The sequence below is a fragment of the Bombus fervidus genome, chromosome 7 (assembly GCF_041682495.2).
Source record: "Bombus fervidus isolate BK054 chromosome 7, iyBomFerv1, whole genome shotgun sequence".
NCBI classification, from domain to species: Eukaryota; Metazoa; Arthropoda; class Insecta; order Hymenoptera; family Apidae; genus Bombus; species Bombus fervidus.
The window spans coordinates 9,918,627-9,941,956 of NC_091523.1; the positions used below are offsets into that span (position 1 = coordinate 9,918,627).

The window sequence follows — 23,330 nt, forward strand, 5'->3', positions numbered from 1 at the left end:
CTTAACCTATACTATAATTATAACTATATTATACTATAATATATACACTATTACTATAACTATATTATACTATAATATATATACTATAACTATAGATATATCGTTAGTTGTAATTTCTTTTTCTTGGTAAAAATCACTTGAATGTTTGGTTATAATTAATATTTGAATGGGAGATTTTCAAACTTCAGCCACGTTGGAAAAAAATATTTTGCCAGAAGATTCTCGGACTTCAATGGAAATGGATTTCACCAGTTTCTAATGAGCTCTCAATGTATTTTCTGTAACAGGCTTTGAGTTTCAAACATGGCTCTGCGTCTGGATTACGAATAATCAAATAAACCAAGGAAGGAGGGTATTTAAATTTTCTCCTTTTACTCGCATTGCAATGATGATCTCGGTAAATGATCTCTGTATCAGTTAGTTTCTGCTATTTTCTGTATCACTAAGATCATAGATCTTTCAACATTTATTGAAAATAACCGAACAAATAGCAGACAATGAAAAAAATTCCAATAAAATTCAACAATATACTATAGTAAAAATCGGGATTTTAATTTGTAAAATGAACAGGGAGTTTTTATTTCCGAAAGGTTTATTTAGGCCATACGATTTATTGATACAATGCAGTGTAATAAATTTTTGTACATATTTATATAATAAACGGTTTTTGTTTATTAATGTAATTGTTATATATAATAATAAATTTTTATAAAATAAACAAAAAATATGAACAAAACAAAATTCGGACATATTGCGCCGACCTGCACAATATTGCAATCTTTTTCCTCCTTTGATATTATTTTCGCTCGATCGACGTGCGCCAGGACCTTCCTGGCTGGTCCGGGGACAAACCAACTGACCAATTAAATTGAATCGCATAGCCGCTGGAATTAACTTCATTGAAAACTAATAGAGACCAAGAATGCGTATAACAATTTATTGGAAAAACAAGGAAAATGTCATAAAAATTTCTATAAATTTACGATCTTCACACACGAATCGAAACTTTCAGATAAATTACGTTTTATTAAGAACCAATTTAAATTATACAGACCGTCACGTAACAGCAACGTAATGTACCAGCATCAGCACGACAGGACATTGAAACGTGCATTTTAAATGGGTCCATTCGCGTCATCCGAAAACAACGAAGGATCATAGCAAATCATAAAGAACAGAAGAGAAAGATGAAGAATTATAAAGAACACATAAACATAGAAAGAACGAAGACTCATAAGACAAACATCGAATAAGTGAAGAAATCCAATAGAAAAGCATGATACGAAAAAAGGTCAGATTTTGTTTTGATCGAGTAAAGGCTGGCCACTTCCAATCTCGCGTATCTTCCCCTTCATAACAGGTGTTAGCCCCCTTCTACCACTGGTTGCTCCTATATACACTAATGCAATACTGGGATGTGGCATGGGGCAGTATCTCACACACGATAGGTAGAAACTAGAAACCCCCACTCGTGGACTATGAGATAAGCAAAACAGGGTGCCTCTGCGCCTGCGGTACTCCTGGCGAACATTTATATGTTACCTCCACCCTCCTGCCAACCACATCAGAGATCAGTGAAGTCGACGCTGTGATTACTCAGAGGACACTCATATCGTTTCCTCTATTTTCTTCCCTATCTTGAAATCTTGTGATAGTTACGTAAAGCAAGTATCATTTGCAGTTATTTGAAGAGACTCTGCATTTTGGGATACACATACGTTAGGGGACAAGGAAGCTTTATCGGTCAACGTGGTCCAGAATTTCGTTGATTCCAATCTTCGTCAAAAGGTGGGTTCGATTATCCTTATCGTAAAGAAACAAATACAGCAATTGTATGAAAAGTATTTGCACATCATTGTATTTATTATTATAGCATTTACGTATTAATTAATTAGGCTCAGGTATATTAAACTTCGTATGATTTAGTAGTACTTTCGTGTGATTAGCAAAATTTAATACTTTAATATGAAAATGAAACGCAGAACCTGGTAGAAAAAAGGTTTTATTAGAAAATAAGATTGTTTGCAAATACTTTTCGTACCCGCTGTATACCGGTTGTGTGTCAAATTCTCCTTTAGTTCTTCAGTTGATTTCTTATTTTTTTAAATTAGCCAGTTTTCTATTTTGATATTTTTTTTTTTGTTCTGAGAAATTGATCAGTTTTCAAGTGGAAGACATGAAAATGTGACGTAAATACCGGAGATTTCAATTTTCTATGAAAAAACAAGCACCCTTCTTAGATAATAGCAATTAAATCAGACAGAAAATAAATTGATTAGATCATTTGGGATTGTGATAAGATAAGTGCTAATCGAGTACTCTGGTGTTAAAATTCAGGAATTTGCAAAAAGTGGAATTGACCAGTTTCGTCTCAGATTGTGAGTGATTCGACCCTTGACCTGAAAAAATAATTTCTCTTTTCGTATGCATAGACGAATGTGAAAAAGTTTGAATATGCAATCGAAGAATTACGTGAACTTTTAAACTCGATGATAAGCGTTTAATTAAATGAAGTAAATAGTATCTTGATCTTCTGAAAGATTTATTTATTTTGCCATTATGCTAAACAAAGATTCAAATGTTTGATCCTAAAATACTTTTTACCCAAAACAGACCTAAAACTGAATAATGAAATTATTTCAGAATAATGGAGTCTGCAACTGAGTCCAAGACCTGCAGTAAAGAAATCTTACGTCTGATCATGATCGAACAATTATCAATAGCCGTAATCCATATGCGCGTTAAAAATGGTAACGTGACAATTAAATCCACCACATCTGTCAAGTTTCGTAAAATATGTCACGAAGAAGACCAACTTCTGCATCTGGTCGGTCATTTGATTTCCCCAGACGAAATTCTCATTCCTTTTACAAGACGCTTTTCTGAATTCTTAAACATCGATGTTCATTCCGTTACTGAAAGTATAGAGAACATCTTGAGCTCAACTTGTGACATTGTTCTAGACTTTAACTTGGAAAAATTGATACAGCTGTCCAAGAAACCATATGCTACGATTAAAGATATAATAACAGAGATGTTCTGGCTACCAAAAATGAACAATAAATTGGGAAATGGAAGTTGGTTCGACTCAGTCGATCGAGGACATGTAATTCCTTTTTACATGACTTGTTGCGATCAATTAAGCGATTTTATTGAAGATTATTTAAATTACTTTCAAGTAATTGAACAATCAAGTAAAAAAATAATAAAGTGGTATTTTTTGGATATTAATATCTTCCTTACGCAAGACACTGATTCGTTATATTATAAAAAAATGGAACAAGAGAAAGGAAACAAGCAAACGGGAAACCTTACTATACTGAAAAAGATAGACGGTGATACGACACATCACATGGTTCACGTTATTCGTTATTTCTCTAAAGAATGCAGATTGGAAGATGATAGTATTGTCCATTTACTTAGAAATCCTTTCTTACCAACCGACCGAATTCCCTTCATCACACAGAGCTATGATCCACGAATTTCGAAATACGTGTTTCATATGGTGTATAAGGATAATATCGAAATGACTAATGAGAATTTTTTTAACCTATTGTCCATGCTACGAGACATTTTGTTCAAACTGAATATTGGCTCCATCGTGATACAAAATTGTGACTCTTTCAATTTGAAGAATGTTTTATATATGATCGAGTACATTTTGTGTGAAGAGGATATCGCTGTGACGATCGCAGGAATGTAGAACTGTCAATCATGCCTCGGTAAATGATCAATTTTCCTTTGAAAGAATTAAGAATGATTTAGAGTTTTGATTAATGTGATTTTGATTAAGAATCCGCCTCTACGTTACAAAAACGATTCTTAATCGTGGTAAAGCTTTAAATTGGGATAAGTTTAATGAAGAATTATTCACTTAATTATTTTATAACTAAGTTTTATACCACTTTTACTTTGATATTATTATATTTTAAGCTTAAATATTATATATAGACACAGAAATATAATAGAAAGAATTGCTTTATTTGTATAGACAGATTCTCTAGGAAGTAAAACTGATACATTCTGCTTTTTACAAATTTCTCAATTTCAGTACCAACGTACATATATCATTAATACTTAATATTTTATAAAGGAAATAATCTGGTTGGTATGAATTCTATGTGATTCACTCAAAAAGGAACCCTTTCCTTTATAGATCAATTAAATCTTATATGTAACCAATAAATCACAGGCATATACGACACATATACGTGTCCATACCAATATGTGTACCTGAGAAATGAGTCTAATCTAAATGTCAGTTAAAATACAAGTCCTAGACTTGTTAACAAATTTCTGTGTACATGTCAAATGATGTGATAATTGTATATTGTAATGTATATCGTGTAATTGAAATTTAAGGAAATTGAAAATAATTCGACTAACTCAAATCTGATGTTTCCTAATGTGTGATCATACCGTATATATCTCTATATGAAAGTATTTTCATTAAAAGAATGCTATTTTTTGAGAAAGCGAATTTGTACTGTGGTGTGATATCGATATAAGAATTGAACAAGGATCGGAGTTAGCTTCTTCCCAGTTTACTTGTTTTTGACAAAAATGAAAGCTAACACAATAATAATTATAGCTAATACAAAGAGCTTCTCCTTAAAATATTTATAATTATAATTTTACATTCATAATGATATAATTATACATTTTATAATATTTCTCATATTTTCTGAACCTTTTAAATTGTAAAGATATTTTCATACTACGTAGTTTGATAGTCAAATATATTGGCGAAAATTTCTCTTACTATTACGAAAATCGGGGAAGGAATTAATTCGTATATTTTTTTAAATACTTTACAAAAAGTACTAACCTCAGAAGAAAAAAGTAGGCAAGACGAAAGATATATATTTTTCATATTGTGAACGTTTTAGATTCTTTAAGAAAGGACTATTCCGTTCGAAATATGACTATATACAGCAGTAATAGAAACTCTTAGGTGATGAAGAAATGTCTTTGCAAAAAACTGAAAATAAAGCAGAACAAATAGCCTATCTTGGATCAACAAAATTAATAGAAAATCATATTCAATTTCCTGAGTGTTAAATGTTGGTGAACTAGAGTTACAACTGATGCACATGAGCGATGCGACATCGTAGTGGTGTCGTTGTGCGATTGTCATCGATGGACAATGCGATGTCACTCCTGTGCATTGCACGATTAAAGATAGGTATGTGTACATGTATGTATTACGTGCCGAATCGCATGGTAACATCGCGTCGCTTGTGTGCATCGGGTTTCAAGTATTGTTTTTATGTAAATTTCAGATTTTCTCTTACGATAATTCATCTCAAACCGACGAATATTAATTATCGATCAATGTATGTTGTTATAAATATTACACATATGTGATGATTAAAATTGTATTCGATAAATGTAATCAATAAAAATTGTTTCTTGAATTGCATGAAATAATTTTATTATAACTACCTGATCGATTATTCCATTTCCTGGAAGCTTCATTTTAACAAGTTAATTTATTCTCCTGTATACATATATTACATTTTCTCTTTTTCATATGTATTCTCTATTTATGTTAAAGACTAAATTTGATAAAAATTGAAAAATGTTCTGTAATTGTGTCAGAAATTAATTTTAATAGAAATTTAAATAGAATTTGCTTCTAATAAAAAAATTCATTGTTAAACAGTTCGCAAAGCAGTAGCAAAAGTTAATTTATTCTTTTTCTCTAAAAAAAAATTCAATACAAAGGGATAGCAAACGCGTAACAGAGAAAATTGGACATCATCAACTAATTAAACGTGGTCAATTTGCACCCTGAGATCCAATCACATTTAGCTGCGATTAGATCTACACTTCGACTACACAACTGTACATACGCTTACACTTTGAAGTTCACGCGTAATTTGCGTGCAACAAGGGATTAAATATATATATATGTACATGTATAATACTTTATAATATCAAGTATGACGAAATCCACAGCGATGGAAAGGCAGGATTTATGCTGTGCGTCCTATAACTACTTAATGAATGATTCTGTAGCTGTAAGTCAAATTAATGCAAAACTATTTTTTCCGAAAGTAATTATATATAATACTATCTTTACTTTACTTTTCTCCTTACTTTTATTATTTAATACTTTTTTCTTCTGTTGTTTCTTTCATTTCATTTCTTCGTAGAATCTCCCCTTCCCTTTTCTTCCACAGTTTCTTCCTTCACTTCTGTCTTGTTTTCTTCTCCACTTTTCTTCACCTTCTTCATTCCATTTTCTCACCTTTTCCTTTTTCTCCTATTTCCTCCCTTATCCTATTCTACCTATTTCCATCAACTCCTCTTCGTCCTGTCTTTCCTTCCGTTTACTTCTCCTTCCGTTTCCTTCTCGTCCTTCCTTATCCATCTACAGAATCATTGCGACAGAAAGGAACGGTCAACTTCAGCAGGTCGATTCTTCCAACTTCGTCCCGACAAAAGGAAATACGATATCTTATTTTTGGAAAACCCGAATTTCGTGGTCAGTTCGAGAGACACTACTCGGAACATAGTAACGCAAACTCGAGCAGACTGGTCTCTCGCGTTAGCCGCGTAACGAGTTTAATAGAATAACACACTTCGATAACACGAACCACTCATGGTACGGATTACGGTCGTTGAAGTGTCAAAGTAACAGCTTACGCTGGATCACATCGTTAATCGTATAATTTTATTTTCAATGAAAACGAACTTTTGGGCCAGTTTCCACCGATCAAAAAATTATCATCTATCAAAGAGTATCATTAATAAGTAAAAAACATACTATGTACTTTGTTACAGAAGTTCGTGTGAGCTTAAGAGTCAATAGAGTCTAACGAAGATGAATAGTCTAAAAGGAATCTCTATTTCGTTCAGTTGCGTTCAGTTTAATGAGGCAATTCATGAAAGTTGCCACGACTCTCCTAATCGTCAAACCATGAAAGTTACATGCGATGTACACGCGCATTACGCGTACCTGTGTGTATATATATATATACATGTTCAGCTACGTCGTAGGACAAAGATTATATCGAATTAGCAAATACAATTACGGTTGTGCGAACTGTCACTGATATAAAGGAGCTTTCAACTGCTACGAGGGCAATCCAGTGGCTAAACACGTTGCAACAACATGCACGTCGTATTAATCCCATTTTTTCTAGGTCGGTAAGCCAATTAATTTTAATCAGTATTACAGCCTGCACTAGTACACCTTCCCACACAGACCAATTTATTTCTTGCCCGTCCCATCCGGTCCGGTTAATGCATGAAACATTGAAGAATCGGTCTTATCGATTTGTAATAAAAGAAAATTGATTTGATGGTCAAAAATAAAAAAGACATACAGTATATCGGTTTTAGATATTTAGAATCATGTTCCTGCTGCGTCTATACCAAGTGTCCTATCAATATTATTATTAAGTCAGGAATTAATGTTACAAATGTCAATAGTAATTTTGTTTCATTTCGCACGAATTTTTGACTGAAAGATTTTCTAAAGTAACCAAATTCTACGTTGACCAGATCTCTTCTTACAGTCTTTGGGTTTCTGAAATATGTACAGATTCTAATATTTTTTTTTTTTTTTTTTTTTTTTTTTTTTTTAGTAGAGCACGTAGCGATGTAGGTTAAGCTTGCACGCTGTATTATTTACGAAATAGAAAGGATTACGTATTTTACAAAATTATTTATCTTAATCAAAACTCTTACGATCATCTACGATACGACTGAACCACCACTTCTTTATATTTACAAACGAAATTAATCCTGTCCCAAAATTTCACAAAGAGACGTGTCTAAAACGAGGAAAATTAAAATAAAAGAATCGTGATCCTATCTTTTGAATAAAATAATTTTGAATGAAACGATTTTGAACAATACGATGACTTTTAAGGGTTCATCCAATCCTGATAAAAGAACTAATCTCGTCGATATTTCCTTTATTTAGCGGCCAACGTCACCACGTTCGATTCACGTGCGTGGATATACGGTCCAGAATATGTGTTCGACGTGAATATCACACACGCATTGTCGGATGGTCTATTAAGCGATGCACTCTTCCAAACAAGCGTAACCACAACTCTAAAATGTCGTCCAAAATCGATGGATCAGTTACTTTGTCATTTCGAAGGTATCACGGTCGAGGATATGAGCGGTGGTCACATAGAACTAGGAGAGATAGGAACTCCATTTGTAATAGAATTCAGTCCACGAGGAATCGAAAATATCGGACTTTCATCTGCGATCAACAAAAGAAAACTTAATATCCTTCGGAAAATCTTCAAAGAATTAAGCACCGAAATAGACCTAAGCAAATACGCAAACGTCGTATTGCCACATCTCTCGTACGCAGGGGATAAAGATTACCCGTTAAACGACTGTTCCTCTTTGTTCGTCATTTACGAGCTCTATGATTCTGACAATCTTCATAGAAGTAACCGAGAGCAGAATTACGATCAATCTAAAAAACAGAATTACGATTTGGAGGTTTTGTCGTTACCAAATCGAAATACAGAGAAGACCGTTGTATTTGAGAAGTGGACGGATAAACGCAATAGCAGATGTCATCCGATATTGCAGAAAACAATGACGAATTTTGAAATTGTATGTGTCAAAAATTAGCCAATTTTATAATCAGTAGGCTGCCGTACGTTTATGCATTTGTGGGATATTTAAAAACGCGAATATTCATAGAATGTATATAGCATGTTGAGTAATATGAGGATCATAGCAAAAAGAGTATGACGAACAATTTAAAAGGTAGTCTTATCGAAAATGTCGACTGTCGTAATATTAGATGTACCTTTGGCCGTTTTATAGAATTTCCAAAATTTATTAACTTCATATATTATTAATATTTTTAGAAAGCTTTTTTATCTTTGGATCTAAGAAGTTCAAAGAGGTGCCGTTTCAAGGAGTACATTTCTTTTTAGCGTGTCCTTAAAAAAATATGAATTTCTATGATCTGATAGTTGGAATGTAATTAAAAAGGTGAAATTTAGATAGAAAGTTATATTACCAACTAAACGTTACAGGGTGTACCATGCTTTGGCCATTTTATATATTTTTACCATTTTTCCCATAACTATGTAAAAAACCACAAATTACTGATAATTATTGTGTAAACAAAATAGACAATTAACGCTTATCTTTTTTCAGGACAAATATATCAGCAGAATGTCTATCAATAATAACACGTTTGAGAGTGAAACTAGGATAAGCCAGAGGGTGTCGAACATAGCCAAAAGAAATTTTACCCTGCAGGATATTACTTCCGTGAAACTGCTTGGTATAAAACCCGCTACGGATCCACTGCCGTTTTTAAATTTCGACAAATTTGAGAAACTACATCCCACAGAAGCAACGGACAACAATAATAATAATTAGATATTAAAACTCCCGTAGGAGATTGGCGTTACTCTCCGTATGAGAGGATAGAAATATTGTAAAGGAACTGTAATCAAATTATATGCAATAAAATCTCTTAACTCTATGTAACTTGAATACAATTCATTGTTCGAAGGAATAACTAGATTTTTGAATTTGATGCTGTTAAGATGATCTATAACTCCGAGATCGCTCTTGCTCAACTGATAATGTGAAACTAGCTACAATCGGTATAGTAGAGAACACTGTGCCCCATATCAAGTTGCTTTCTAAAAATGAATTACATTTATTTTTAAAATTCGAATTAAAATTACGCTGATTACTATTAAAGGGAATAATGTCGATTTATTAAGGTAAATTGAAGCAAATATACCGATTGAAATTTTGTTAATATACTCTTTAAAAAGATTGTGATTATTATTCGAAAGCACTTTATCAGAGAAAATATATTTTAAAGGATGTAATCGTAGAATCAATAGAAATGTTATAAGATCCCCGAATTTCATTTTGTATCTCGAAAGTTGCGAGTTATCCCAGATCGAAGTAGCATAATTTGCGATTACAGCGTCGGTGGTGGGATGGCTTAATTAAATTACACGACGAGGTCGTCAGAGTATATCGGCGATATAAAAGGACCTTCAAGCCGAAGAAGAGTATTAAACCAGTTGAGAGCAGCGCTACGACATGCTCGCCTCATTAATCCCGTTCTTCTTAGGTCGGTAAGCCAATTTTCCATTTAACTATGTCTTTATCGTCAATCTGTCTGAATCGGGCCAGGAACTGCTTATGCAAACGATAATTCATAACTAATTGCAAATCCTAACTTCCTTCGTTAGCGCACAAAAAAACGTCTACAGGCGTTAATCACTTTAAAACGATATATTAAATAACTATTTAATAATCATTCGCTCATTCGCTTGTTCATAACGTACAACTCGTACGTTTTTGCTTACAAATTATTTTCAATTTAGAACGAATATTAAAATAAAAAGGAAAAATTGGAACTTTTCCGTGCTTCCATCGTCATTTCGTTATGTAGAGAATGTGCTTTAATAATAATTTAACACGTCTGAACGGAGAAGCTAATATTAAAATTTCCTAAAATCGAAAAGATCGTTAAAAAAAAGGTAAATGTACTAAAAGAACTCGTGAAAAGAAACTAACAACAAAAATTTAGAGTTCCGCTTGCGTTGAAGGAAGAAGCCGCGACTGTGTCAACTAGAGTAAGTACTGTCTAGCCTAGTTCAGTGCTTGAGAATTAACATCAAAATTGATTAAATATCCTGAAAAGTAAATCGTCTAAAATAAAACTATCTAATTAAAGTGTATAACGAAAACTTAGAATTCCGTGTGACAATGAATTAGAAACTATAACTGTACCAATTAGAGCAAGTGTATCAAGTGCAAAAGTACAATATATTAAAAATTATAAAAAATAAATCGACTGAGATAAAATACAAGAAAATTAATAATAAATACTCGCAATGCCATGTGTTTGCGTTGAATTATATAAAAACTGTGTCTAATGAAATATTTAATAAAAATTTCAAAGAGTTAAGGGAAAAAGAATTGACGAACGAAATTAACTGATCTAACGTACGAAAGAATTAACAACGTGCGTCGAACGATAAAAATTATTCAGAATTTTATCGTCTTTCAGCGGTCCGGGTGACGGTCGACGAGAGCGTCTGGAAATATGGACCAGAGTACGTGTTCGACGTGGAGATGAACGTTACTTCGACTCCGATGAACCACGATGGAGTTCAAACGTCAAACTACACAGTGATGAACCTCTTCTGTAGGCCGGTAGGCTCTGATGGATTGTACTGTCATTTGGGAAACGTCAGACGACAAAGCATTGACATCACAAACGACAATAAAATCGACATACCAGAGGAACAATCGAGACACCTAATAAGCGAGGAACCGTTCCAAATAAAATTCAGCGAAGACAGCATCGACTGCTTGATGGTGAACGATCAAGTCGAAGTTGAACATTTGAATAATTTTAAATTGATCGCCGAACGATTTAATATCGGGATGGACTTGAATGGCGTGCCCGATGGAACGTTCCACGTAACGGAGAACACGACGATCGGAGAATGTGGCGTGACGGTTGCGATAAATCACTATCCCTCCAAAAGAATGATGAACAAGATAAAGAATAACAGATACGAGCTGGAATCTCTGCCACGATTAAACAAAGTTCCCAGCGAGACTATACTGATCCAAAAGACGACTAATCTGAATAATTGCAGCAACTACGCATCCTTCTACTTCGGATCTTATGGTGCCAATATTGTGGTCGAAGCGGATCTCGATTCGCATCTAGTGAGCGATTTTTTCGATGATATTCAAAGATTTAGAACAAATTTCTTTCCTTTTAGCTTTCATCAAATTTGTGGAAATTATTCTAGAATTATTCTAATATTATTCTTTGCCATTTATGATTGTGTAATTCCTTGTAAATCTCATCTTGGTAATTTTATAACTCTTTGTAAATTTACCATCCTTTTGTAAATCTAATCTTGTTGGTAATTTCGTAATTTCTTAAAAATTGCTGCTTGCAATTTTGTAATTTTTCGTAGATCTGATGTTATTAGTTCCACGATTCTTTGTACTTTTATTCTATCGAATTTACCGATGCGAAAGTTATATCATATGAAAAAACTTGCTAATTAAAAAATTAGATGCTATGACGATTCTTCTCTGGTTTCTAGGAGAGTTCGACTACGCGTGTCTTCGTGAGCGACTATCAGTTCGTCTCGTCGATGACAAGGATGGGCACTTTGGGCACGGAAAAGAAGAAACTGTCGGCTATGACGCAATACGTAAGCCTGTCTCTGAGAGATATTCGTGCAGCCAAACGAGAATTGTCTGAAATTCCTAATTCATCGATAACTAGCATCGTGGCGAATTCAGAGACGAAGAGGATATTTCTGATGAAATGAATGGTTTTTGGGATAATTTGAAATACAGTTATAGATTAAAAAGACAAAGTATAATCTGTCGAAATCAAGCTCTAAGTTAAAAACAGACAAGATATTAATGTACCATAGAATGTTTTGTCCAATTTATGATAAAAAAATAAACGGAAAACAATAAATAGTCTCATATCAAAATACCTACAATCTCTCCTATTATGTATCCTATTTTATCAGTATCATATATTATTCACCTTAAATAATGCGTTTACCATTTACATTTTTAAAATCTTACACAGATCTTATTAGATAAATTTCTTTTTATTTAAATTACGGATACATTAAATTATATATCTACGGTGACCCACACACGTCCATGTACGCACAGAATATCGTGTGTATGTGAACGTATACACATTTGTTTTCTCTAGTTCAGCGATCATTGTAAGTTGAAATTGATTGACGAATCGATTAAAACAAAAATACAGGGAAAAAGAGCTCTTAGCGTAACGTGATTCGTGATCTTCCTCCCGCGTCCACGCGTGTCTTTCTTTCTTCTTTTTTCTCTTTTTTCTTTTTTTCTTTTTTTTTTGTTTTGTTTGTTTCTTTTCCTAATCTAATTTTCGCCTTAGGGAACAGAGCAAAATTTTTCTCTCCTTACTAAATCTTAAATCTAGGTGCGCAGATTGCAAACGGCCCTCTTTTGAAAGATTTACGTCCCGATACTCGTGAAGATTACAGAAGAGAATATCGAAACGCATTTTTCAGCGTTTTGAATGTTTCTAAATTTCTTTCTCATCCTTCGAATTCGATTATCTCGACTCAGGATACACGGAATGTAATTTCGTATCCCGATACTTCAGAAACAAATGCAGCCTGGTACGAGTGTTATCTATGGAATGGATAACGTAACGCGCGATTTCATCTAACAATCGAAAGGATAATTTGATCCTTAATTAAGAAACGATTAGCTTGTGTCCTGTTTCTTTGAGAAACTTGTCTTGTTTCCTATTGTTTCCACATAGGAATGCCCCTAGCATCGATTGATTGCACGTTCGATATTTAATTTTCAAGTTACGATCGATCTTCCCAGTACGATCTTTTATCTCGTACGATTCATCGATTAACCAACCGACTTTTAATCCTAATTTAGTTGAGACCTAACGAACATATAGTCGTATAGTCGCAGTAGAAAATGCACTTAGATTCTTCCTCGAATACATAGCGCGGTCCCTAAAACGTCTAAAAGCTGAACTTTCCGTACGAAGCTCTCGACAAGGTTGTCTTAAAACTTGTCGTTTCTCGCGATCGCGTCGCACTTATTCATCGCATATAATGCGCAAAATTTCTTCTCTAGTAAAACAGAGGAAAAGAAGACGGTACAACAAGTACAAAGTAGATTCAGTCGATCGACTTTTCGCTTCTATTGCCAAATGACATTTTCGAACTACGAAAGAATGATTCGTCGTTGAGACGAATGAGACATCGTTGCGATTTTGCGTCGATGATGTACGAATTGACAGTTTAATCGTTTGATTGGAAAGATGCGTAAATTTTCTGTAGCAAGTTCAAATTTGGCGCGCTATATGAAGTAGCGACAACTTCACGTCGCTCGATTACACCAGCCATTGATTCCATAACAGCGACATGTTATGGCTTTGGAAATATCAATCTGTCGAATCGTACGATATCGCTGCAAAGTGATTCGAAAGTGAAAAGATTCGTACGATGCAAAATCGCAACGATATCGCGTAGTTCGTCTGCAACGAACCTAACTTGCGCACTCTTACAGCTACAAGGTGTACTTCGTTGCGTCGGAATACGCGCGAATTTTAAAATATAAAAAAACGCGTACGACCAAGAGGAACCAGCGTTGTTTCGTCGCTCGCTGTAGAATGTGGGTTAAAGCGTCCTCTTCTTTTTTTTTTTTTTTTTTTTAAATACGTAAGTACGTTTTGTTGGAATCGATCGTTAAATATTACAACAAGCATCCAATCACGATTACGATTTCGATATTTATAATGGCACGATTACAATGATCCTTGTGCGTTCGTTTCGTTCGTCGACGATATATGGAATCGGCTCACGCGTCGCATCGATCGTATTCACCGTGTTAAGTCATGGCGAATGACTGGGTACAACACGAAAATGAAAAAAGCTTGACGCGTCACAAATTCACGACGATAGTTCCAGTTCTTATACGTTCTCCTTTGTATGTTGTCTTCGATTGGTATTATTCTTTCTTCTTTTCTTTTTTTTTTTTTTTTTTCTTAAATGAATCCAAATATCGTATATAATTCGTCTTCAGACGTATCGTTCGATGAAAATGAAATATTTACCTGAAAACGATACGAACAATTTTTTACGAAGATCTATTTATATGATGAACATTGGAAAATGGTACCTCGTGATATAAGTTTCGTATAAAGCAGTTTGTTGTTTCTTTCTTTCACTAGATGCATAGATACAACGTTTTCCTAGAAGTTTCGTTTTGTTTGAATTGCTCGATTGATTGACTCATTGATCGAAGACATTGCCATTGTAAAGTTTTGACAATTTTCACACTCGTAGTATCAAACACGTGTACACATCTCAAATGTATATGTATATATGATTTAAGAATGTAAATATATGTATATATGTATATATATATTCGACAATTTGAAAGCCACGTATATCCGGTATACGCGAATTATTTCGTCTCCTCGAGTTACCGAAGTCCTTTAACGTTCAGATATTTCGTATAAGATCGTGATCGTCGTATCGAATCTTCCTCTTATCATCGATACCATTGACAGACAGACATCGTTACAAAATTGATTTATACAAATCTAAAAAATGATCACGGCTACAAATATTGAGAGAGTGAGACAAGGGATATGATTGCGGAAACATTCGGAGAAGGAGAAATCCCATATCACAAACCACGGTGCACAGTACATGCTCGGCGAACAATCAGCGATCGATAAGCAACATTATATCTCGTCGAAACACGTTTCCTTTCCGCAAAAAATGGGAAAAAAAAATTGTTATCTAAAGCGTCGTCCGAACCGTCCGATTATGACAAACACTTTCCACTTGTATCCTCGTACGATTCTTACTGAAAGCTCGCTAGCAAAAGTCTACGTGGCGATTTGTCCTCTACTTTCTTCCACTCTAACTACTAAAAAATTTCAAAAACCACCATTTGGAAAATCACTTTCGTCGCATGCTCTGAATCAAATCAAATCTTGCGAAGTATCTGCCTAACTAACGGACGACGTGAAAAGAACGTGTTCGTTTAAATCGTCGTCTCTCTATATTAAGCGACTTTTTCTTCCCCTTCTCTCGTTCCGGTATTTCTCCATTTTCCTTTTCTTTCTTCTCCATTCTTTTCTCTTTTTTTTTGTCGCTCCGGTCTTGGATAACAAACTACTCTAACCTAGGTGTATATACAATTATTACGTTCGTAGAAGAGACACGGCGCGCAAACCGTGGCTCAGTCGACACAGTTCCTGCCGCGCACAGCGAAAACACCGTACGCGGACGAATCGCAAACGGCGCGACATTATTGACCGTTGTTCGCAATGTTGTTCTGCTGCTTCACGGAATCCATATTGGGGATGTAGTCCATCGCCATCAGACAGGCAAACACAGTCATCACCATCTTCGGTTTCACCTCGGTTATGTCCTCTGGCAGCGCGTACACGCGTGCGCCGCATTTTCGGGCCAAGGATATCGCGTACTTCGCGTTGTCCAGGTTGTTCTGCGTTAAGAAAAAATAAAATCCACGTGAATTAGTGTCTTAATTTCGTGTAAGCGAAACGATCATTTGGATGGTTTGTTTGTCTCTTCTTGTTGATTTTTTAGAATGTTCGAATCGTTTGAGTTTTAGAATTTTGATCTAAATTGCGCCGTTTCACTGGTAACAAATCTCTTCGGTTTGTGGAACATGTGAAAGAACCGTTTTGCGTATATGGTTTTTCGCTTCTACTTCGTGATAACTTATTTTTTAAAACATTAGATCTTTCTATTTTTAAAACGATACAGATACTCGGATATAAATATTCAAAGATCGCAGCAAAATTAAACGTGATTTTGTAATTTAAGTTGTATATTTGAAATATCGAAAGTCATGTTAATTTTATTATTATCTTTTTTAACTTCACCTTCGGACAGGTTATATTATATTACGTAAGTAAGAAAATAGCGTTCGTATATCAGGCAAATTATGCTGCATTTTGCAGGTCTTTAAAGTCATTTAATACCATAGACACCACAGTAGATAAATGGCTTGCAATATTTTCTAAGGCAAATTGTTTTATGTAATTCAACACAAGTTCCTCGATGATTATTTCGAAACTATACAAAAAATATTCTAATATTATCAAAGACTCGTTTGTAATTTTCCATCAACCACCGACGTCGTCGACTAAACTCTAACTCAAGACGTTTACGATCTCAACAACTTTAAAAACAAACAAATCAACCAAATTCTATTCCCTTAAAGCATCAATCCCTACAGCTCACCTCTTCGGTTCCACCTTCCTTCACGAGGTCGTAGTTCACAGAACCCGGCTTAATGGCATCGATAAGATCGATCACCACCTTTCCATCGGCTATCGATGAATCCTGGAAACCCTTGATACTACTCGTCTTCCCTGCCGTTTGAAGCTTCGAGTTCACCCATTGAACGATCTCCTTCTCGACCAAAGTGCTACCTTGGGTGCCTGCCAGCGACGTGAGAATCGACAACGTGTACGATCTCATCAACTGCCAGATCAAAGCCAAAGTCAACGTAGCGTTTCCATCGTTGATATCCTGGCCAGCGATTCCGACCAGCGAAAAATTCATCGTTTTCCCAAGCTCGACCGCGTAATTGCAGTTCTCCAATTTCTCCATGAACTTGCGCAGTTTCGTGAACTTTCTGTGCACCCTGTTCCAGTTCACGGTACCTGGTTTGATGATGTCGTAAAGCTGGAAGATGACCAGACCATCGGCCAGATCGGAGTACAGCCAATTCACATGAGGCATCACGCCCATCGAGTTCATCCAGTTTCGATATGTTTTCTCTTCTCTCGTCTCTTCCAGGGATTCTAGACCTTCGATGCTGCTTTCTGGTTTGTCCAGGCCGGGATAGTTATTGAACATATTGGCGACGAAGGCGAGATTCAGCTTGTATATGCCATTGACCACGTCGCTGGGTGTTACGAAGCTACGGCAGCCCAGCTTAGCCGCCTGTTGCAACATAATTTCCGCTCGAGAGGTGTGGTTCGGCTCCATTAGAGCCTCCAGAGTAACTCCAGCCGTGTTCGGTGCGATTTGCTTGATGAGGTACGTATAGACCTCCGAGTCGGTGATATCCGTATGGAAATTGTGGCATCGCCTGGCTATACCGGCGTTTTCCAGATGATGGTTCACCCATCTGAGCAGGATAGATTCCGGTGATAATTTTAGAAGATCTTCGATGCGTTCTCCGTCTTGTAGGAGAGTGGCCAAGCCTGGACAATTTTCCAGGGTGATCTGGTTGAACAGGCCGATACGTATAATTTGCCATAGAAGACCCAGGACCAGGTGAGGCGAACCTTTCGTCAGATCGTGCGCGTCGATATTCACGATATTGCAACCGATAGCTTGGGCTGATGATAGGGCCAGCGTTAGATTCTCGTGTTTCTTGTAGAGGGTCAGGTTCTTCTTGTTGATGGTTCGTTCGTCGATCGTGTCGGGGCAGGAGTGATTGATTATTTTGCTGAAATAGAGGACATTTTTTTTAGTCGTACGTAGTAATTTCTGATCGGTTAGGTAAATAATAATTGCATTTGTCTTTCTGAGTGTAAAAATAGAAGGATTCGTGTGTTTATAGGCTGAGCGATTTATTAGATCGACCAGAATGTTTTTCGGAAAGAAAGAAATTAATTATCTTAGATAAAACTTCTATTAATTGGTCTTTCATGCAATATTCATTGTTACTTATTAGAAGAAACAGTAGATAAGTAAGTTACTAGAACATCTTCTATCTATGTCATAATTCACTTATTCCATCGCTATCGAATTTTTCATTTTTGTTATTAAAATATTAATATTCCAACTTATAGCTGGTCTGATTTTCGAATATTCATCTCGTCAACAAGATTCATAAAGACTAAAACTAGATATCGATATATTTGAGAAAGACTATTCCCATACAACTTATACAAAGTATACAAGTTTTAAAATGTTCCTTATTACAAAACAATTTATTAATGAAATTTTCAACAGCGATTAATTTAAATGATAATATCGCATTGCCTGTTTATAGATCAAAATATACAATTGCAATTGTATACTCTAATTATACATTTTAATCTATAATAATTACTTGCAATTTGTAGAAATCCTCGAATAAAACCGTAAATGTAAAAACAAAATTTCCGAACACTATTTTCCGACCAATCTAATAAAAATAGAAATATTGATAGGTTCATAGTGAAAATAATTTATTATATATAATCACATGTTGTAAACATATGTATTATATCTAATCATATGTTATGAATGATCACACAGATCAAAGAATCGTGAACGTATCAATAAATAATCTATTTATAACATATATATATATATATATAGATAATAGAAAATATAAATTACATACCAGAGAAGAATTCCATCCTTAACCTTGTCGTATAAGGTCTTGCCTTCCGGATCGATGAGCAACAGATGTTTCAAGTCAGGATCGTGTGACAAATTTGTGTTGATCCAGTCGCTGAAGGCAAGCTGTTCCTCCAATCTAACAGAATGCGTGGTCCCTTCGCTGGATGCCTCGGAAATTCCTCCCAATGTTTCTAAATTCTCCTTCTTCGAGACAACTTGTTTAAACGTGGATCCTAATTCGTTCGCCTTCAGTTCTTTACAGAGTTTCTCAAACTCTTCGAAGGATAGTCGTCCCTTGTGTTCCGACCTCTGCTTGTCGTCGTATTCCTCGATCATCTGACGCACCTTGTAACCAGGCATTTTGAAGCCACAGATGTCCAAAGCGCTTCGCAACTCCGTAAGATTGATGAACCCGTCCCCATTCTCGTCGATCTAACAGAAACGAAGTCTCTTTAGATTTGCAGTGTCTTTCCAGCTACGGTTAAAAGAGGCCAAGGACGTGCTTTTGTACGTAAAGCGTTCGGGTGCATGAGATGGATTCGAGAGTAATGGAATTCAGGAAAATAGTTCCGGTTGCTGAGGATTCAGGTGCTCCAGTTCTCGGGTTTAGGATTTTTGGAATCTTTGGATATCCGATCAAAATCGCAGAGTGTTGATGTTAAGAGGAAAATAGCTTTGACTCTTAAGGATTCAAATCATCCAATTTTCATCTTTGAACGTCGCAGTTGGACTGAAGAGTCGTGGTGTTCAGAAAAAATATCTTTGGTTCTTGAAGACTCAGATCTTGGAATTTCCAGGTTTGTACATAGAACAGGATTTGCAAGAGGAATCTTTGAATGTTAAAGCTGAATTAGAGAGTTGCACTGTCGAGGAAGGACAATTTCTATTTTTGAGGATTTGAAGGTCTTATAATCTTCAGGACTGTCACAGGATTCTTGAATTCTTTGGATGTCAGAGATAAATCGGAGAACTGCAGTGTTCAGGAAAAATAGCTCTGGTTCTTGAGGATCGCGATTTCAGGTATGTAAAGTAGGATTCTCGAAAACTTCGAACGTCGAAATTGAATCGGACAGTTGCAATATTCAGGAAAATAGTTGCGCTTCTTAATAATACGGATCTTGAAATTTTCAGGTCATGGCTTATGTTCAAGATGTAAAAATGTACAGAATACATACGACGCACAAAAATACATAAAACATCCAAAGTAGAAAATTCCTATAGCTTAATTGTGCCCATAAAAATTCATGGTCTAGTAATCATTTGTGTTTTACCATTAGTTTGAAAATAAAAACGCGATAACTTTCCTAGTTCGGCTTTTGTACAATTCGATTGCTTATCTAATCGAATCGGAAATACTAGAAATAGATACCGTGAAAATTCACGCGAGTTCGGTAGCGGAACTTTCCGAGAAACAACCGCGTTCTGAAGGAAAAAGAAACCCTTCGACATATGCTCGGCCAATCGCCGGTTATTTAATCACGAGCGTATCGCACGTGTGAATGGAGGGAATAATGTTTCATCGCCGCCTTTCCACCAACGATATCTAGGTCGTCTGCAATAAAAGTCTCGTCGTTAGTTTTCAAGTGTGCAGTCGTGATTATAGGCGGTGCAATTTCCACGGAGAACAATAGTCAATGACGACGTTCGGAATGGTCGTGCATGCGCCTTCTTGGAAAGCTGCATCGGGGTTAATCGACAGTTCTTTATGCTAGTTCGCGGGAAACCGTGTTACAATCGACTAATTACCATTTTATTCTTGCCACTGGATCGTTCTTCGTTCACCGAGTTAGTCGTTTCTTTTCTGTCGTCGCGAGACAGTTTTCATCGCCTCTTAACTCTCTCGAATACTCAGATTAAGAACATTACGCTTAATTTAACGCTACCTACTGATATAAGAGAATAATTGAATCTGGTTATTCTGTTTTATCTCTCCAATTATGAAATATTAATGAATAAAAAAAGAAGCAGCTTTAGTATTTCTATCAATGGAGATATCTAAACGGTTGTACTGTGTGCTTGTTCCGCCACTCTACGATTATGAAATAGAGATAGAAAAAAAAAAAACAACAAAAGAGAAGTAGTTTCGATTCTTGAGAACGCAAGTCCCAGAGTATTCAAATTTACTATAAGATGCTTCGAAATTTTGCGTGGAGGATTACCTAGAGGAGTTCAATGTCGGCAAAAGAAAAAAAGAAATCTCCTTTTTGAAGATTCGGATGTTCGAGTTTCCAGATCTAACGCATGAGATTCTTCTAACTTTTGAACACAACATCTTGATTCGGAAGTTTCTAAATTCATTCGGTGTAATATTGTCCCATTCTTGGAATTCACTGATAAACTTCTACACGATAGATAAATCAACGAATGATTCAACGCGCAATTACAATCCGCCCAAGCTATTTTACAACACTTTCGATTCACATTATGGTTCGCACTTCTTTCACGAGCATTCGTCGAGAAATCTGATTTGACGGTTAAAAATGGACCGGCAGATGATTGTGGCGTACCTTTCACGCCCAACGATTAATCGATTCGCTTCGCGAACACTCAAGTGGCTTACGTAAAGGCGTAACTCGACAGAAAACCGATTGAAGCTACTTACTAGGCTGAAAAAAGAAGAGAAATCCTTCGAGAATTCCTCGAGAACGTCCCATTTTTTTATCTCGCGGAGCTCCATGGCAAAAGTAGAGGAACGAGAACGTGGAAGGTAACACGCTCCGACAAAAATGATCAAACCGGGTTACGATGCTGCGAGGGACTGAATGTTGCATTTAGACTCGGTTGTTATCACCGTTATCGGATGTTCGATAAAAAGGAACGGCCAAGAAAAGAAATTCATACGATAGCTTAACACCTTATCGATACAATGACATAATAATGTAAGTCATATCGAATGAAATTTCCAATTATTCGGAACTTCATTTGTATACCAAATGTCGGAAGAAAGCGGCGTAACAGATTGTTTATCTGGATACTATCGCTTATCTTATGCGACTTGTTAATTGAGAGGCTCGGAGAATAAGCAATACGAGTGGCAGGATCATTGGGAAAATTGCAGATCAAGTTAGTATTTAACAGAAAAATCTCTATGTGTTTACGGATATCGAAGCATCGAACGATACTAACTACTATCAACGGGAAAGTCTAGTCAATCGATCTGGTAAATAAATAGAAATCTTATTTATCGTTCCATATTTTCGATTTATAAATTGAAAAGTATTAAAGGGTTGTGTGTCTAAATTTTTGGACTTGAATATTCGACGCGAATAAAATAGGTATCTTCGAGTGTTAAAAGAATTAGATGTAGACATTATCACGGGAAATAAGTTTAGGTATTAGATGACTTTAGATAAGTATAGATACTATTATATTGTCTCCTGTACTTATCTCCTTTACAGCAAAATAATACACTCGAACGACTTTTTCACTGATTATCGTCAGCCTTTCGATCGTTTCTTTATTTTCATGGCCAAAGCTTCGCGCCATAAAAATGTTCCGTCTGTGACGAGACAAATAAACAAAAGGTAGAAACGATGCATTACGTGAAATTACCGCGCAACGTCATAAAACCCAATTATAAACCCACGCCATTAGACCGAAAGCACAACAAACTGATTAAAGCGGTTTCCCGAGTTTATCGCATTAAAGTACCGCGATTAAATGGCCAGCTAATTGTTCCGTGTAACAATCCCTAATAGAACGATAATAATCGTCTATCTGAAAAAAGCAATCGCATAACGATTAGCGATCGGGAGCGATAACGATTGACTTTTTAAAAATTTCGTAACAAGCTCATGATAATCGGGGTATACGGGAAACTCTTGTAGTTACAACATTTCACCATTATTAATTCTTTTGAGAAAATCACTTTTAAAAACTTGCTGATCTCTTGCTACACTTCCCTAATATTTTTATAAATTTAAATTTCCAGGATGTATATATTTATGTATGCAAGTTGGTGCAAGAAGCGTCGATGTCATATTTTCCTAAATTGCAAACATTACAAGAATTATTAAATTGCAATTATTAAAAATAAACTATTGTATATTTTATATAAAAAAAAAAAAACGACGATTTCGAGTTCTATCCAGAAATGACTGTAATAACATTCGTACATGCAATGTAAGAATTTTACGTAAAATAAACTTTCTCCAAAAACTACCAAAGCCAACGTAAGAAACGCAAACAGCGTAAGTTTTAATTCTCTCTTTCCGTGTTAGAAAAAAAAAATCGAGACAGCAGGAACTCCTGTGTCAGAAATTATTTGGACATGAATTTTCTAACCTTTTCGTGTAACCATCTCCAAGTACAAATAACTCAGCTTTATAAAGCTGACATTGATACTCGTTGCAGCAACCACAGTATATTTTCGTATAACTAACAACTAGACTGGACTACCTAAGCGTTTTTTACGAATTT

The 23,330-nt window shown here is 35.5% G+C and overlaps 3 protein-coding genes across 4 annotated transcripts in view; 2 read left to right on the plus strand and 1 right to left on the minus strand.

The window, feature by feature from the left end:
* The first annotated feature begins 7,008 nt into the window (after nt 1-7,008).
* LOC139989139 (uncharacterized) lies at nt 7,009-9,481 on the plus strand. Its single transcript, XM_072007152.1, has 3 exons — nt 7,009-7,151; nt 7,937-8,592; nt 9,148-9,481. The coding sequence occupies exons 1-3, from the start codon at nt 7,121-7,123 to the stop codon at nt 9,373-9,375; spliced, it is 915 nt and encodes a 304-aa protein (XP_071863253.1). The 5' UTR covers nt 7,009-7,120; the 3' UTR covers nt 9,376-9,481.
* A 480-nt stretch (nt 9,482-9,961) lies between these two features.
* On the plus strand, nt 9,962-12,481 carry LOC139989138 (uncharacterized). The gene is made up of 3 exons (XM_072007151.1): nt 9,962-10,090; nt 11,036-11,706; nt 12,096-12,481. Exons 1-3 carry the CDS (start codon nt 10,060-10,062, stop codon nt 12,324-12,326), a joined length of 933 nt encoding a protein of 310 aa, XP_071863252.1. The 5' UTR covers nt 9,962-10,059; the 3' UTR covers nt 12,327-12,481.
* Nucleotides 12,482-12,601: 120 nt separating this feature from the next.
* Nucleotides 12,602-23,330, minus strand: part of Fim (plastin-2 fimbrin) — a 44,374-nt gene continuing 33,645 nt past the window's right edge. Inside the window, exons 1-4 of one of the 2 annotated variants that reach the window (XM_072007149.1) lie at nt 21,514-21,672; nt 18,913-19,343; nt 16,809-18,027; nt 12,602-16,044 (exon numbers count right to left, since the gene is read on the minus strand). In XM_072007149.1, the coding sequence (XP_071863250.1) occupies nt 15,847-16,044; nt 16,809-18,027; nt 18,913-19,343; nt 21,514-21,588 (1,923 nt within the window). In that variant the 5' untranslated portion in view covers nt 21,589-21,672 and the 3' untranslated portion in view covers nt 12,602-15,846. Of the gene's footprint in view, nt 16,045-16,808; nt 18,028-18,912; nt 19,344-21,513; nt 21,673-23,330 lie in introns of those variants that run through there. The other variant, XM_072007150.1, reaches the window with a different exon arrangement.